Source organism: Haliotis rubra, unplaced genomic scaffold, assembly GCF_003918875.1.
Source record: "Haliotis rubra isolate DU_JTF1 unplaced genomic scaffold, ASM391887v1 Scf458, whole genome shotgun sequence".
Lineage (NCBI taxonomy): Eukaryota > Metazoa > Mollusca > Gastropoda > Lepetellida > Haliotidae > Haliotis > Haliotis rubra.
In genome coordinates, this window is record NW_025767144.1 from 117773 (window position 1) to 135824 (window position 18052).

General features: G+C 45.5%; 1 protein-coding gene across 1 annotated transcript in view; it reads left to right on the plus strand.

The window, feature by feature from the left end:
* LOC124290120 (eIF-2-alpha kinase activator GCN1-like) overlaps positions 1–18052 on the plus strand; it is a 68282-nt gene that overhangs the window by 34641 nt on the left and 15589 nt on the right. The window contains 16 exon segments of the mRNA XM_046726814.1: positions 345–554; positions 1226–1472; positions 2490–2611; positions 2902–3016; positions 3919–4098; positions 4371–4591; positions 10522–10729; positions 11698–11894; positions 12091–12280; positions 14021–14091; positions 14656–14673; positions 14675–14800; positions 14802–14873; positions 15735–15899; positions 16650–16811; positions 17270–17362. Of these exon segments, the coding sequence (XP_046582770.1) occupies positions 345–554; positions 1226–1472; positions 2490–2611; positions 2902–3016; positions 3919–4098; positions 4371–4591; positions 10522–10729; positions 11698–11894; positions 12091–12280; positions 14021–14091; positions 14656–14673; positions 14675–14800; positions 14802–14873; positions 15735–15899; positions 16650–16811; positions 17270–17362 (2397 nt within the window).

An 18052-nucleotide genomic window follows, 5' to 3' on the forward strand; every position in this document is an offset into this window, starting at 1 on the left:
TCAGTTTGTTGATGGTTAAATGGAGAAGCACTTGGACAGAGTAGTCACTGGTTAATGTTGTTCAAAATCTAAAATGTCATTCTGTGTCATTCTGTAATATCAGAGGCAAGTTCTGATATGTAATGGGGCAGTGGGGTAGCCTAATGGTAAAGCATTTGCTCGTCACGCTGAAGACCCAGGTTCGATTCCCCACATGGGTACAATGTGTGAATATCTGGTGACCCCACCGTGATATTGCTTGAACATATTATTTACAAGCGCCGTAAAACCATACTCACTCACTCTGATATGTAATAGCAAATTAGATTATGAAAAAAGTAATTGTTTGACCCTCATGTCTGCAGGAGAACGTGAATGAGTTGTTACCAGTGTTTGAGAACTTTATGGCAAATGCACCCGACACTGCCCAGAACGACACAGTCCGCCAGAGCATCGTCCGCCAGAGCATCGTCATCCTGATGGGAACTCTGGCCAAGCATCTGGACTCTGACAACCCTAAAGTCAAACCAATAGCTGCCCAGCTGATCAGTGCTCTCTCTACACCGTCACAGGAGGTGAGTGTCATCCTAGTGGCAAGTAAGTGAGTGTCATCACTGTTTGAAGGTAGCAGGTCAATAATGCTTTGTGACCTTAAAAGGCAGCTTGAGTTGTAGACTCCCCATGGAGTTGAGAATCCAGATAGAATACCTAGTGATCATAGAATACCTATTGAGTGTTAATGTTTGGGTATGTTCTGTGAAAGTGAGACTATTGTTGCATTGGTGTGTGTTCAGGTGCCTATACTGCAATGAGATTACAGAAGCAAAACACCATGCTCCCATGCAATATGTTCATCATAAGAGTTGAGGGGCGGTGGGGTAGCCTAATGGTTAAAGCGTTGGCTCGTCACGCCGAAGACCCGGGTTCAAATCCCACATGGGTACAATGTGTGAAGTCCATTTCTGGTGTCCCCCGCCGTGATGTTGCTGGAATATTGCTAAAAGTGGCGTAAAACCAAACTCAGTCAGTCAGTCATAAGAGTTGAGGGAATGGACAGGCACAGTTACCTGGTTGGTGACATACACAGGCGGAATGGATATTTGGGCACAATGTTATGAATGGTTTGCTCAAGGCTGAAGTATTTACAGGACTAATTTGCTTTGTGTGCTGTTGTACAACAAACAGACATATTTTCGAGGATTTTTTTCGAAATAACTTGCTTTCATGCTTCCACTATCTATGACAGGTGCAAGAGGCTGTAGCCAACTGTCTGCCCCCCCTGGTGCCATCCATCAAGAAGGGTGCCCCTGATCTGGTACAGCGTCTGCTGCATCTGCTGTTGGAGTCGGACAACTACGGCGAGCGCCGCGGTGCTGCATATGGCCTGGCCGGACTCATCAAGGGAATGGGGCTGCTGGCCTTGAAACAACAGCAGATAATGGACACACTGACTGCAGCCATTCAGGACAAGAAGAATCCACGCAAGAGGGAAGGTACGGAAGGCTGTAGGACCAGGTGATTTAGCCCATAGGCTATAGATCTAGGGGCAAGAGAAGGGGTAGTTCTTGGGAAGACTGTAGATCTAGGGGCAGGAGAAGGGGTAGTGCTTGGGAAGGCTGTAGATCTAGGGGCAGGAGAAGGGGTAGTGCTTGGGAAGGCTGTAGATCTAGGGGCAGGAGAAGGGGTAGTGCTTTGGGAGACTAGATCTATGGGCAGGAGAAGGGGTAGTGCTTGGGAAGACTGTAGATCTAGGGTCAGGGGAAGGGGTGAATGCTAGGGTAGGCTGTAGATCTAGGGACAGGAGAAGGGGTAGTGCTAGAGGCTGTAGATCTAGGGACAGGAGAAGGGGTAGTGCTTGGGGAGACTAGATTTAGGGGCAGGAGAAGGTGTAGTGCTTGGGAAGACTGTAGATCTAGGGGCAGGAGAAGGGGTAGTGCTTGGGGAGGCTGTAGATCTAGGGGCAGGAGAAGGGGTAGTGATTGGAGAGACTAGATCTAGGGGAAGGGGTAGTGCTTGGGGAGACTGTAGATCTAGGGTCAGGGGAAGGGGTGAATGCTAGGGTAGGCTGTAGATCTAGGGGAAGGGGTAGTGCTAGAGGCTGTAGATCTAGGGCAGGAGAAAGGGAGAGGCTGTAGTTCTAGGGTCAGGGGAAGGGGTAGTGTTTGGGGAGACTGTAGATCTAGGGTCAGGGGAAGGGGTAGTGCTTGGGGAGACTGTAGATCTAGGTTCAGGGGAAGGGGTAGTGCTAGGGGAGGCTGTCGATCAAGGGCAGGAGAAGGGGTAGTGCTAGGTGAGGCTGTAGATCAAGGGCAGGAGAAGGGGTAGTGCTAGGGGAGGCTGTAGACCAAGGGCAGGAGAAAAGGGGGTAGGGCTGGGTGCTAGGGGAGGATTTAGGTCTAGGGTGTGTGGGGCCCAGTAAGCACAATGTGTAGAGTAAAGTGTGAGAGGAATGATGTGAAACCCTACAGGGTATATCATTCCATGATTCCAGTACCTGCTTCCTGTTGCAGGTGCCCTCTTTGCCTTTGAGATGCTGTGCAATATGCTTGGGCGGTTGTTTGAGCCGTACATCGTGAACATCATCCAGCACTTGCTGTTGTGTTTTGGAGACAACAACCAGTACGTGCGGGAGGTGAGTGGTATTACTGCTAAGATTGATGTGTTGAAACGCTGTAACACCGATTGTCTTGTCGGAGTAAAACCATGTAAGGAAAAGTAATTATATAAAAGTTGTATTGTTTCTGCATATCATAAATATCAGTCACGTACATTGATGTTCATGATTTCAATCACTGAATTGTCTGGTCCAGATATATTTACAGCTGTTATAGCTAGAAAAAAGTTGAGTATTTGCAAGAAGAAAATGCTTGGTATTGTTTCGTAAAACAAAACATTTCACAAGATGTTGATATTTGTATTCAGGCGGCTGATGATTGTGCAAAGGCGGTGATGCGGAACCTAAGTGCCCATGGTGTGAAGCTGGTGCTGCCGGCGCTGCTCAACGGCCTGGAAGAGGACCAATGGCGGACAAAGACAGGTGAGAACAGCCTGAAACACCTGGTTCTAACCGTTACCTCTATGGTCTCACGGAGACACCTGTCTGGAGAGCAGGAGATTGGTGGTCTGATACCCGACTGCTATTCCATGAAAAGATTGTACTGTTTGCCTTGCCTTGTGTTTGGTATTGATTGGATAAAACAAGAACTGGCTTGCCAATTAGTATACTATTTGGTCATCTGTGTTATTCTACATCATGGTGTTGCAGGGGATTAGGACTTTAAGATCAGCAGTAGTCCCTTTCTCATACCAGTCGCCACAAACTCTCACAAGTATGGTAATCATGAAGGGGACGTTACCTGACTGGCTCCAAGACACTGCCTGTGTCTGTTAGGCAACCACAGTATGGTATCAACCAAAGAATCGCCACTTCCAGGACATTTACAATACTTTCACTTTGAATACTCTATTTGTCTCACTTATCTAAAAAAGGGGGTACGTAAGTCCCCAAACATTCAAACTAAATTTAAACATACCATTAGTTTTAAGCATAGAATATGTGTTATTTTAACTTATGGCTAAATTGTCTAAACTTGCTGTACTGTAAGTCCCCATGGTCCCTAGTATGGTGATCTACCTTCAGTCGTTAGCAGTCTACAGCCTGTTTTTATATTGTATTGTCATTTCTAGTTCCAATATTTTAGATTTAATTGCTAGTTTTAAATTGATATCTGTGATACACTAGTAGTTTTACTGTTCTTCGTCAACAGGTTTTTTAATTTCTAACTTTATTCATCTTTAATATCATTAGAAAATGTTCTCGTCACGATATGGCTGAAATATTGCCGATGTGACGATAAATATTAACTCACTCACTCACTTATCTAAAAAATATTCTTAATCTTTTGAAGTAGTTCTGTGACTGCTTGTGTCTTGTTACAGGATCGGTGGAGCTGCTGGGCGCCATGGCTCACTGTGCTCCCAAACAGCTGTCAGCGTGTCTTCCCAACATCGTGCCCAAACTGACGGAGGTGCTCACAGACTCGCACATCAAGGTGCAGCGGGCCGGCTCACAAGCTCTCATGCAGATCGGATCTGTCATCAGAAACCCTGAGATTCAAGGTGGGTACCTGTGTGTATTGTTTTAATACCACATAGATCACTTGTGAAAGCACCATCTGAAACTAATCCAAATTTGTAATTCGATGGAACAACCCAGAGGTTCTCTGCTTGTCATAAGAGGTGACTAAGGGGATCAGGTGGCCTGGCTCACTGACTTGGTGGACACGTGACACCATATCCCAACCCATAGATAAGAACTGAGTGTGTATTAAATGACATAACACTCTCACTCATGCATCTCGTGATAAACCTTGTCCCTTCTAATCCCCCAGCTATTGTGCCTGAACTGATCGACGCCCTACAGGACCCGACCAAGAAGACCACCCCCAGTCTTCACATCCTGCTGAACACCAAGTTTGTCCACTTTGTTGACGCTCCCTCGCTGGCTCTCATCATGCCGGTGATCCAGCGAGCGTTCCAGGACCGCACCACAGACACGAGGAAGATGGCTGCTCAGATCATGGGAAACATGTATTCCCTCACAGATCAGAAGGTCAGTGTGGCAGGAGTCTGACCCTTTGTGAATGTATTAATTATGTCCTTTACTATCGGGGCGGTGGGGTAGCCTAATGGTTAAAGCGTTGGCTCGTCACGCCGAAGACCCGGGTTCGAATCCCCACATGGGTACAATGTGTGAAGCCCATTTCTGGTGTCCCCCGCTGTGATGTTGCTGGAATATTGCTAAAAGCGGCGTAAAACCAAACTCAGTCAGTCCTTTACTATCAGTAGTGCTCAGTGGGATCACAGCTGCTTTAACGGGTATAGAGTTCATTATCTCAAAGTTGCTGTGGAATAGCTGGAATTTGGGTGATATCGTTAACCAACAAACTGACTGAACATAGAAGACAGTTCTAGGGATATTATAGTATCGATATATCAATAATTTTTCCCTATCCTGACTCATGCTAAATGCTTGTCTCCTTCTTCTTGCGAATGATAGTGGAACACTTGAAATCCCTTGAAGTTCCCTTCTAAAAAGTGGACGTATAATCATCCACCCACGAGTAGTCTCCCTTGCTTCCTTTGGCGCCCTTTTTGGTCACATGACCAGCCATGTTTGTCACTCTCCCCTTCTTCGCCCTTGAGGACGGTTGTGAGAGCACCTAGGTCCCTATACGGCACATATCCTTTTCTATTTTGGACCTTTTACATCTAAATGTCAGCTGTATACGGTTTTTTGACTGTATATTATGAAATGTTTTGATATTATGTCTAATTTATACATTGTTTGCCATGTTTTTCATCTGGTTTACAATTGATGAAAACGTGTATTCGTTGTAGGTACCAGCTGTCTGTGGCTGACCCGCATATATTATGTCCTGATTGCACTACTACATGTTCTTCCAGCTCCTGCTGTAAACATTGTCAGAAACTGACTACTTTTGAATTTAATAACTACCTTTTTTCTCTTCATAGACGTGCAAAGGACTGGGTAAGAAGGTATTCACAAGTCATGTCTGGTAAATCGAGTGATTGCGCTGATAATCGTGTGTTAACTACTGCTGCCGAGGTTCATAATTCCAGTGAATTGCCGAGCGTTTTACGAGGGCAGGTTGCTGTTCCAGTGATGAACTCCGTCTCGATTAAGTGGAGATTGTCGTCAACGGAGCTGTCCTCATCGCAGACAAAGAAGACGAGATCTTCTTCAGCGTAGAAGAAGAAGTCTACAGCTCCTAAGACTTCGGCGAAGTCTCTTCACAGCTCTACGCAGAAGACGAGATCATTCACTGCCGATATTGTACCTCCGGAAGAAGCAGACGTGTATGATGATCCCCCCATCATCATACCTGTAGTCACAGTCGTCAGCAAGAAGACGAAGCCTGCTTCAACAGCTACATCGACCTTCTATCAACGCAGACATCGGGTACCAGAGATAGCAGCAGCGTCAACTCTTCACAAGTGCAGCCTAACTTAGAAGAGGCCTCAACTTTCTCAGAAGCATCATCAACCCCGCAGCAGTCTCAACATATGTCGCAGAACTTCAACCCAGGGCTGTTGATGCAACAGTTTACAGACCAGATGATGTCGATGATGGAGCGTCGCTTCACGGAAGAGGAAGCTGCTACGAAGACCACTACGACGACTACAAGCCTTCGCGAAGATTCAGCAGCCTCTCCAACGCACCTGAATGGAGGGGAAAGCCTGCGTGAAGGCCCACACACCTGACGATCTTCAACGACTGAAGCTAGAAGTCTGGACAACGCTACCAACGTCAGCTCAGCCTTAGACGTCCCCGAAGGAGCCTCTAAGATTCTCCACACAGAAGCAGATTGAAGCGTTCTCCAGAACCCTACAGACATCGCAGATATGGATCGTCATCACTGTCGGACTTAGACTCACATCGGGAACTGGACACTACAACTAGATGTTGGTTATGTTGGATCAACGCGTGGCTGAAGGAAGAGATGCACACCTGAAGTAACGAAGTCAGATAACATCCGATGAAACACTGAAGATGAATTTCATCACATGGGCTTACAAGATATCAAGGGGACAGTTAACAGCATTGTCGCAGTTCCTCAGCGAGACATTGGTTACGGTCAACTTTACAGAACATCTGTATAAGATAAGATGACGACTGCAGTAAAGATTATAAAGTTGAACAATACAGTCACAACAGACAGGGAACAATCTGCTTACATCGGCACTACGCGGCGAAGTTTTCGCGCGCTTCCACTCAGCCATCTGGACACGTGTTCACTCGTGTAACTCCGGCACAAGCTGAACAGAGAGGTTACGGACAAGGCCGAGAGTTGACTAAGAAATCAACAACTACACAAGATTCTACGAGGATCATTTACCTGCATCACCGGTGACGTCACATCTGTAATCTGATTGGTCCATTAGAAACAACGCCCTCCACAGAACTCGGTCATAGTCACGTGCCAGGAAGTCGTCTACAGTTGTAAACAACTCTTTCAACGTGGGAAAGGCTCCATTTACAGTCCAGTTAGCAGGGTACAGCGTGGTTTCGACTATCTTCACGGGTCATAGAGGACTTCCCCTGTCAGCAGATTTAATATTGGTTATCTGGACACTTGCAGCGACAAGCGTTAGACGGTTTCTGCTCGCGGCAGCCAGTCGACTATAAATGGACTTCACATCGATGGCAGTCCCAGTGCATCATAGATTTTTGCTGATCTAGAGACGATTATGCATCATCGCTGCACATTGTTCGGATTCTGGTGACAACATCTTCATTACACATTACCGGAAGATTGATGAGACAAGCTTCAAGCCAACCTGAAACCTGAAACCATACCTCCTATGGTGGACTCAGAAGTGGAATGTTTGCGGAGGAACCTTTTTGTCAGAGCCGGTTTGCAACACTCATCTCTAAGTGGATGCCTCCCTACAAGGATGGGGTGCTCACCTCGACAACGAAGTGGCAGCAGGGAAGTGGTCGAGTCAGGATCAGAGTCTGCACATAAACCTGTTGGAGATGAAAGCAGTGATCACTGGTCCAGCGTACTAAAGAACGCAAGGTTCATGGTCCACACAGACAACTTCACAGTAGCGTTCTACATCAACAAACAAGGATCAACAAGATCAACAAGTCTGCTCCCGCTGAGTTTTCTCCTGTTCAGCATCGTCGACGACCTGAACATCTACATGAAGGCATGCCACATTCCAGGAGCAAAGAATGTCATAGCAGACACCCTATCTCGTCCACTACAACCATCCCCGACGGAATGGATGTTACATCCAGAAGCGTTCCGGTTCGTCATACAGACAATAGGATCTCCACTGATAGACTTGTTTGCAACAAAGTTCAACAAACAACCACCAACATTCGTGGCCAGCAAGGGTATGGTTTCCCGTCCTCATACAAGAACTTGGAAGTCCAACCCTGAAACTACCAGAGTGGTCAAACCTGCTCGTCCATCCACACACCAAGCAAGCTCACGGGAATCCGGCATTGTTCCAGCTACACGCGTGGAGCGTATCAAAGCTTGCCTGAAGACTAGAGGGTACTCCGCCAGAGCAGCGAAAGCAGTGACACTAGCTCTACGCAGATCAATTCGCAACTTGTACGACGACAAGTGGCAGAGATTTGAACAGTATGCAACGAGGAAAGGCTTAACCAACGTTCTGGAGAGCAAATGGTTAAAGTCCATGCACACGTCTAGTACAGACAAGCATGAGTGATAGACCCTGTACTTGTATAGGACTACTCGTACATGAAGAAGGGTCGCATCTCCACTTGATGCGCGCATCAAGAGATGGAGTTGCAATAGATAACTAATGGAACATTAGTATATCTAAAAATCCACGCGAAAATGTCAGGAGAAGTTTCGGAAGAAATCTGACAAGTTGCGGTTCCCCCCCAGACTCATCAGAGGAACTTGAAAGAACAGAATGCAGTTATAAGTTCCCATGGGGGATAATACAGGTCGTAAATCAACAGCCAGAGAATCCAGAAGTGGCCTGACCCACCACCGATTCCGACGTATTCTGCAAGCATTTAGCATTTAGTCAGGATAAGGGAAAATATGTAATTTTCTGACAAAAATTGATATTTTATACTTATCCTGACTCATGAGGTAAGCCCTTCCAACCTCCCCTCTCAGGGCACTCTGGATTTCCCTGTAAATCCGGGTGTCGGGCATACATACGGAGAGACCGACAAACATGGTTGGTCATGTGACCAAAAAGGGCGCCAAAGGAGGCAAGGGAGACTACTCGTGGGTGAGTGATGATTATACGTCCGCTTTTAGAAGGGAACTTCAAGGGATTTCAAGTGTTCCACTATCATTCGCAAGAAGAAGGAGACAAGCATTTAGCATGAGTCAGGATAAGTATAAAATATCAATTTTAGTCAGAAAATTACATTTTTTCCTTATCCTAACTCATATTATTTGCTTCTCTCCCCCTTCTGCCCAATACACAGTTGAAACCTCTGTTTCTATGTTCCCAAGAACAGTAAAAACATCTTTCTGTATGTGTTAAGATGAAAAATTGCCTCTACAGATCTGCAGTTAATAAATGTTTTGCTTAATAAGAACTAGACTGATGTTTAAGATTAAATATTGTTCCTTTTCATTGTCCTTGTTAATCATGGTAGTCTCGAAGGTAAATTTTGCAGGCGAATTTTAATTCAGTATTGATATTGATAAGCTTGTAATGGTTCCTGTTCATGGTTTTACCAGAATATTACATACAGTAAAATACCTTTATAACGAACTCCAAGGGACCACTGAAATTACTTCGTTATATCTGTAGTTGGCTATTCACTTTTTTATATGATAGTATAAGGTTTATTCGGGACTTTTAAAACAGTTCGCTATAGCCGTCAGTTCGTTATATCCGTGTTCGTTATAAGAGTATTCTACTGTAATTGTGATGATATCACTAATGTACATACTGATTCCCTGACTGACTCCACGACTGACTCCCCGACTGACTCCCCTATCTCTGTACCTGCAGGACCTCTCCCCGTACCTGCAGTCTGTGATCCCCGGACTGACTCCCTGACTGACTCCCCTGTCTCTGTACCTGCAGGACCTCTCCCCGTACCTGCAGTCTGTGATCCCCTGACTGACTCCCCGACTGACTCCCCTATCTCTGTACCTGCAGGACCTCTCCCCGTACCTGCAGTCTGTGATCCCCTGACTGACTCCCCTGACTGACTCCCCTATCTCTGTACCTGCAGGACCTCTCCCCGTACCTGCAGTCTGTGATCCCCTGACTGACTCCCGACTGACTCCCCTATCTCTGTACCTGCAGGACCTCTCCCTCGCACTCAGCAGTCTGTGATCCCCTGACTGACTCCCCCGACTGACTCCCCTATCTCTGTACCTGCAGGACCTCTCCCGCACTCTGCAGTCTGTGATCCCTGACTGACTCCCCTATCTCTGTACCTGCAGGACCTCCTCTCCGCACCTGCAGTCTGTGATCCCCTGACTGACTCCCCCGATTGACTCCCCTATCTCTGTACCTGCAGGACCTCTCTCCTGCACTCTGCAGTCTGTGATCCCCTGACTGACTCCCTGACTGACTCCCCTATCTCTGTACCTGCAGGACCTCTCCCCGTACCTGCAGTCTGTGATCCCCTGACTGACTCCCCTATCTCTGTACCTGCAGGACCTCTCCCCGTACCTGCAGTCTGTGATCCCCTGACTGACTCCCCTATCTCTGTACCTGCAGGACCTCTCCCCGTACCAGCAGTCTGTGATCCCCTGACTGACTCCCCGACTGACTCCCCTATCTCTGTACCTGCAGGACCTCTCCCCGTACCTGCAGTCTGTGATCCCCTGACTGACTCCCCTATCTCTGTACCTGCAGGACCTCTCCCCGTACCTGCAGTCTGTGATCCCCTGACTGACTCCCTGACTGACTCCCCTATCTCTGTACCTGCAGGACCTCTCCCCATACCTGCAGTCTGTGATCCCCTGACTGACTCCCCTATCTCTCTACCTGCAGGACCTCTCCCCGTACCTGCAGTCTGTGATCCCCGGACTGAAGCAGTGCCTCCTGGACCCTGTGCCGGAGGTGCGCAGCGTGTCGGCCCGAGCCCTGGGAGCCATGGTGAAGGGGATGGGGGAGGCCATCTTCGAGGAGCTCCTGCCTTGGCTCATGGAGAACCTCGTGTCGGAACAGAGCTCTGTCGACAGATCTGGGGCTGCACAAGGTAAACATGTTAAACAGACACTCCAACTGTCATTTATTTATGTTATTGTATGAAAGTTAAGATTGTGTTAAGTTGCTTCACAAGACTGTTGGTACTGTTGTTTCCCTTCCCAGAGCGAATCGCCTCCGTGATGTAGTGGTTAGAGCATCTGCCCGGAGAGCGGAAGGTCGCGGGTTCGATCCCCGGCCAAGTCATACCAAAAGAAGTTAAAATATGGCCCCTGCCTGCACTCGGCATTACTGGGTACAAGAAGGACTAGTCATATATTCATGCTTAACTGCGGCATGGTATATCAATGAGATAGCACTAGAAAACCAACTTAAGTCAGGGTTAGTACAAGCAGCCACACATATACCCGCATGCACATCATCATATAAGCAAAATATTCTTAAGTGTGACGTTAAACCCCATTCCACCTCACCTCACTTTCCCGGAGCAAAGCTTTAAGGAGATGAAACTAGGATTGGTTTGTGCAGAGAGTACTCTTTGTCTCACTAGGGTGTCCATGTTAAACTGCATCTGTATGTCAGTAAACCGGCACAGTAACACCTACAATAATAATGGCTAGCACAAGCAGATCGCAACATCTAATCCCATGTCATGTCACTTCTCACTTTGATTGTTCTGCCTGGGAATATGGTTGAAGAGCATTCGGTTGGTATTGCTCACTGACTTGATGTAATCATTGTTTCCCAAAAGGCTGTCAACTGATGCTGGTGATGCCAATCACTATATAGTCTAGTCCAGGGCCCCTTTCACAAAGCTACGACTGTCGTAAGTCAATGTTGCAGGAGATACAACAGTAATAGTGCTACGATAGCTTTCTGAAATGGCACCCAGACTTCTTTGTTTTCTCATTGCCATCATACAGCTGGAATATTGCTGAGTTCAGCGATAATCAACTAACAGTCCTTGAATGTGGTTTTACTTAAAGCTGAGGGAGTATTTCAGTCATGTTTCTCCCTCAGGTCTCAGCGAAGCCATTGGCGGCATGGGGCTGGACAAACTGAAGAAGCTGATGCCTGGAATCATAGAAACGGCGGAGAGAGACGACATCGCACCCTTCGTCCGGGACGGGTACATCATGACCTACATCTATCTTCCTGCAACATTCGGCAGGGATTTTGCCATATTTGTAGGCCCAATTCTACCATCCATCTTGAAGGTAGGTGGAAACTGTTCCTGTGTTAGCGTCCTCATTATTCACAAAAGTTCTGTTTGAATTGCCAAAATATTTGACATCTGGATTTCATGGCAATGAATGCAGCCTGCCCAGGTTGGTGGTCATGTTTGTTTCTCATCTTGTTGATACTGATAGTTGATAGGCCCTCATTGTTAATGAGCCCATCCTTGTACTGCAGGCTTTAGCTGATGAAAGTGAGTACGTACGTGACACAGCTTTGAGGGCTGGCCAGAGAATCATCACGCTGTTTGCCGACACGGCCATATCCCTGCTGCTGCCAGAGATCGAGAACGGACTGTTTGCTGACAACTGGAGGATCCGATTCAGCTCCGTCCAGCTCCTGGGGGACCTCCTCTACAAGATATCAGGTGAATACAGCAGATCCTTCTCATGTATCACCGTAGACTGTTGTAACAGCCAAATGTAGTGATGGGTTAGAATATTGATCTTCAGTAACCCAAGCTTGTCGTAAGAGGCGACTATCGGGATCGGGTGGTCAGGCTTCCTGACTTGGTTGACCCATGTCATCGGTTCCCAATTGCGCAGATAGATGCGCATGCTGTTGATCACTGGATTGTCTGGTCCAGACTTGATTATTTACAGAACACCGCCATATAGCTGGAATATTGCTGAGTGCGGCGTAAAACTAAACCCACTCACAATGCCATGCAGAAAGTGGTCAAATGTATCTGGGATTGCACTTTCTTAGTAAAGTACAGATTCTAGTACTTTTGTTGGGTTGAGTCCCACCCGAGACTCAAACACACACACATGGTGGTGGGGGTAGCCTAGTGGTTAAAGTGTTCACTCATCACTCTGAAGACCTGGGTTCGATTCCCCACATGAGTACAATGTGTGAAGCACATTTGTGGTATCCCCTGTTGTGATATTGCTCGGATATTGCTAAAAGCGGCGTAAATCCAAACTCACTCACTCACTCGAACCCAACACCCTCAGTCTGGCAGACTCTCAGAGTTGAATACAAGTACTACAATCTGTGCTTTACTGAGAAAGTGTAATTCCAAGTATAACATACATCACAGTAGTGGTGGTCCAATTAATTGAAATAATCAAAGATTTGTCGCAATAACTTAACGACCAAGCAGTCGATCATGTTTTCTCATAATCGAACACAAACAATTTTAACCCCTGTTTACATCAGCCACATTTTTCAAAAGGTTGGTTTTGTCTGTTACATTTCATAAGTACTACAATAGTCAACAAGGTCGTTCCATGTCATAATTGAATTTATCTTAAAGACTCCAGGCTAGCTATACTCCAAACGTTCGTAGCCCTACAAACTTCTTAAGCCCATTCTAACACATTGGCTACAATCAAAGTTAACAATTCTTAGAGCTACGAACGTTTCGAGAATCAGGGCCCTGCAGGGAAGTTATGTTCCTAACATACTATTCATCGTTTATAGACGTGAAATTTGATAATGTATTTTGTGCAATTTGTCAAAAAAAACGAAAGAGCTACATGTTTTGTTGTTTTTAAAAAAAAATTGTGCATTATCAAACATAGAAAAAAATTGATAAATGACACTAAGCAATTTTTTTCGATGATTGGTCGGTTGTAATGAACCAATCATTAATTATGGGATTTTAACCAATTCCCAACACTACATCACAGCCAAGTATATTATAACCAGGATATTTAGAGTTGAAAACATTATATGCATTTTATAAATATTTAAGGAAAATTTGAAGTCAAGTTAAGAAGGGTTAATGTACTGGGAAAGTGCATTGACCAAGCTAACCGAACTGTTATTGATTCACTTTTCTTGGGGGAATAACAATTTCTCTGAATTGACATCAATGAGGGTGAAAGGTTCAAACTGGTGTTTCTACACAATTGGGTGGATGGACATTTGGGATACAGATGGTCAGTTTGGTCAGTTTGCCAATAAAGGGGCATGCATAGGATCTGAAATGATTTGATTAAGTATCTTCTGGCGCCTACCAGTCTGAGATATTAGTTAGATATGTCAACGTTTGGTTGATGGATGGCTTAAGGATAACTAGCAATGTCATTTTATCACTGGAAGAATTTGATGGTACCAAGTAAAGTCTCCGACAAATATTGACTCTGTGTTCATGTTGCAGGTGTGTCTGGCAAGATGTCCACCGAGAGTGCTGGGGAGGATGACAACTTCGGCACCGAGACATCACAACAGGTAGGCACTTGACTGTCACCGTGGTTACGACTGTTACCATATACTGATGGAAATAGACATGGGAGAACAGGTGCCTGTGTTTGAATTGATACTCTTGTGTACAACCAGAGTTCGTTCGCTATTTGTGTTGAATACACCAACAAACTACGACAGAAAGTGTACTTTGTAAGTGAGGCTTTGCCTTGAAGTGCTCTGCAGTATATTTCAAATAAATAAACGCAATCCAAAATTCTATGCAGAAATACTTCCAGATTGACCCTGAGAATCAGTATAAGTCGTCAGCATCATGCCCACCTAAGCATCTTCAGGCATGTCATTGTGGAGTATGACACACCATGATATAACTGAAATACTGTTTAAGGTAACACAACTGACTTATTCAATCTTTTCCAAATTACATTTTATCCCATATTTGTGAAGAATGGGACTGCAGTTCCTTGATACCAAGATATTATTAAATGGCTAAAGACTGCTCTGAAATTGATACAGATGATATCTGCATATAATGTTTTATTCACAGAGTTGTCACATCATGGTTGAATCGTTCCACTTTTTATTACCCAGGCAATCACCAAAGCCCTGGGGGGTAGAGAGACGGAACCGAGTGCTCGCTGGTTTGTACATGGGCAGGTCTGACACAGCTCTCCTGGTGAGGCAGTCAGCACTCCATGTCTGGAAGGTGATCGTCAGCAACACTCCAAGGACGCTCCCGAGAGATTCTACCTACCCTCTTCTCACTTCTGCTGGGATGTCTGGCAAGCACCAGCCACGACAAGAGAACGGTGAGCTTGAGTCTGTACTTGTAAGCTTGATCCTATACATATGTGTTTGATCATACATTTACAAGTTTGAGCCTACATTTGCGAGTTTGATTATACAGTGATGAATTTGATCATACACTGATGAGTTTGATCATACAGTTACAAGTTTGATTCTACACTGATGAATTTGATCATACTGTGATGAGTTTGGTCATATATTACTAGTTTGATTGTACTCTAACGAGTTTCATTCTACACATACAAGTTTGATTCTATACTCATGAGTTGATCATACACTAATGAGTTTGATCATACACTAATGAGTTTGATCATACACTGATGAGTTGATCATACACTGACTTGAGAATAACTCATGAGTTTGATCATTCACAATGAGTTGATGAGGTTGATCATTCACCGATGAGTTTAATCATTCACTGATGACTTCAGAATAACTGATGAATTTGATCATTCACTGATGAGTTTGTTCATACACTGATGATTTTGATCATACACTGGTGAGTTTGATCATTCACAGATGAGTTTGTTCATACACTGATGATTTTGATCATACACTGATAAGTTTGATCATTCACTGATGACTTGAGAATAACTGATGAGTTTGATCATTCACCGATGAGTTTGATCATTCACGGAAGATTTTGATCATTCACTGATGACTTGAGAATAAACTGATGAGTTTGATCATTCACTGAATTGTTTGATCATTCACTGAATCGTTTGATCATGCATTACACGTTTGATCCTACATTTGCAAGTTTGATCATTCACTGGTGATTTTGATCATACACTGATGAGTTTGATCATACGGACTCCTTTTGTGTAAGAGCCATGTTCATGTGAAATGGTTTTGTTGTGTAGGTGGCGGCACGCACCCTTGGTGACCTGGTGAGAAAGCTGGGTGAGCGTGTCCTGCCCGAGATCATCCCGATCCTGGAGCGGGGTCTGGACTCAGAAGAGGAGGACCAGAGACAGGGCGTCTGCATCGGCCTTAGCGAGATCATGGCCTCTACAAGCAGGGACCACGTGAGTACTTAGTCTCTACCATACACCTGGTTATATATCATTTCTCACATCGGCCTTAGCGAGATCATGGCCTCTACAAGCCGGGACCACGTGAGTACTTAGTCTCTACCTTACACCTGGTTATATATCATTTCTCACATCGGCCTTAGTGAGATCATGGCCTCTACAAGCCGGGACCACGTGAGTACTTTGTCTCTACCTAACACCTGGTTATATATCATTTCTCACATCGGCCTTAGCGAGATCATAGCCTCTACAAGCAGGGACCACGTGAGTACTTAGTCTCTACCATACACCTGGTTATATATCATTTCTCACATCGGCCTTAGCAAGATCATAGCCTCTACACGCAGGGACCATGTGAGTACTTAGTCTCTACCATACACCTGGTTATATATCATTTCTCACATCGGCCTTAGCGAGATCATGGCCTCTACAAGCCGGGACCACGTGAGTACTTAGTCTCTACCATACACCTGGTTATATATCATTGCTCACATCGGCCTTAGCGAGATCATGGCCTTTACAAGCCGGGACCATGTGAGTACTTAGTCTCTACTATACACCTGATTATATATCATTTCTCACATCGGCCTTAGCGAGATCATAGCCTCTACAAGCCGGGACCATGTGAGTACTTAGTCTCTACCATACACCTGGTTATATATCATTTCTCACATCAGTCCCTGCGATGGAGGGGGTACATCACTGGTGAGTGTGGCATGTGTTCACTGTAGCACTGTGTTGCAGGTGCTGGTGTTTGCAGACAGTCTGATCCCCACGGTGAGGCGAGCGCTGTGCGACTCACTCCCAGATGTACGAGAGGCTGCTGCCAAAACCTTTGACAACCTTCATGCCAACATTGGAAACCGAGCCCTGGATGAAATTCTACCAGCTCTACTTAAACAACTGGTAAGATCTGCTTTACTGCCATCCTTTGATGAAAACAATACACTCCTCAAAGTTTGATTCATTTTTCAGAAGGGAACAGTGTTGAGAGTAGCTGCCTGCCCACTGTGCAGACACACACACTTTGGTGCAGGCCAGTAACAATTCCGTAAAGTTTGCCGATTGAACATTTTATCAATAGATATTTAAATCTGTGAATATATATGCCCTTAAATGTCAAAATCTGTGTCTCTTTTATTTCATTGTTTATCCTCTGCGCAGTAGTAAGCTTGGTTTTTGCTGTGGGCTGATTATGACTGATATATATGTGTTATTGGTGATGCTTATGAAAGTGTGGGAACATCCACAAAGGTCAACCAAGCAACATCACTGTTGGTGTTGGGTTTGACATGACAGGATATAACTGACAAAAGGTTCAAATCTACATTCAACTTGGTCAATACAATTTGTGATCGTTGCAGGATGACCCATCTCAGGAGGAAGCAGCGTTGGACGGCCTGAAGCAGGTCATGACAGTCAAGAGCAGAGTTGTCCTTCCTTATCTCATACCCCAGGTCAGTAGAGTGGTCTTTCCTTACCTCATACTCCAGGTCAGTAGAGTCGTCTTTCCTTACCTCATACCCCAGGTCAGTAGAGTTGTCTTTCCTAACCTCATACCCCAGGTCAGTAGAGTTGTCTTTCCTTACCTCATACCCCAGGTCAGTAGAGTTGTCTTTCCTAACCTCATACCCCAGGTCAGTAGAGTTGTCTTTCCTAACCTCATACCCCAGGTCAGTAGAGTTGTCTTTCCTTACCTCATACCCCAGGTCAGTAGAGTTGTCTTTCCTTACCTCATACCCCAGGTCAGTAGAGTTGTCTTTCCTAACCTCATACCCCAGGTCAGTAGAGTTGTCTTTCCTAACCTCATACCCCAGGTCAGTAGAGTTGTCTCATACCCCAGGTCAGTAGAGTTGTCTTTCCTTACCTCATACCCCAGGTCAGTAGAGTTGTCTTTCCTTTCCTTACCTCATACCCTAGGTCAGTAGAGTTGTCTTTCCTTACCTCATACCCCAGGTCAGTAGAGTTGTCTTTCCTTACCTCATACCCCAGGTCAGTAGAGTTGTCTTTCCTTACCTCATACCCCAGGTCAGTAGAGTTGTCTTTCCTTACCTCATACCCCAGGTCAGTAGAGTTGTCTTTCCTTACCTCATACCCTAGGACAGTAGAGTTGTCTTTCCTTACCTCATACCCCAGGTCAGTAGAGT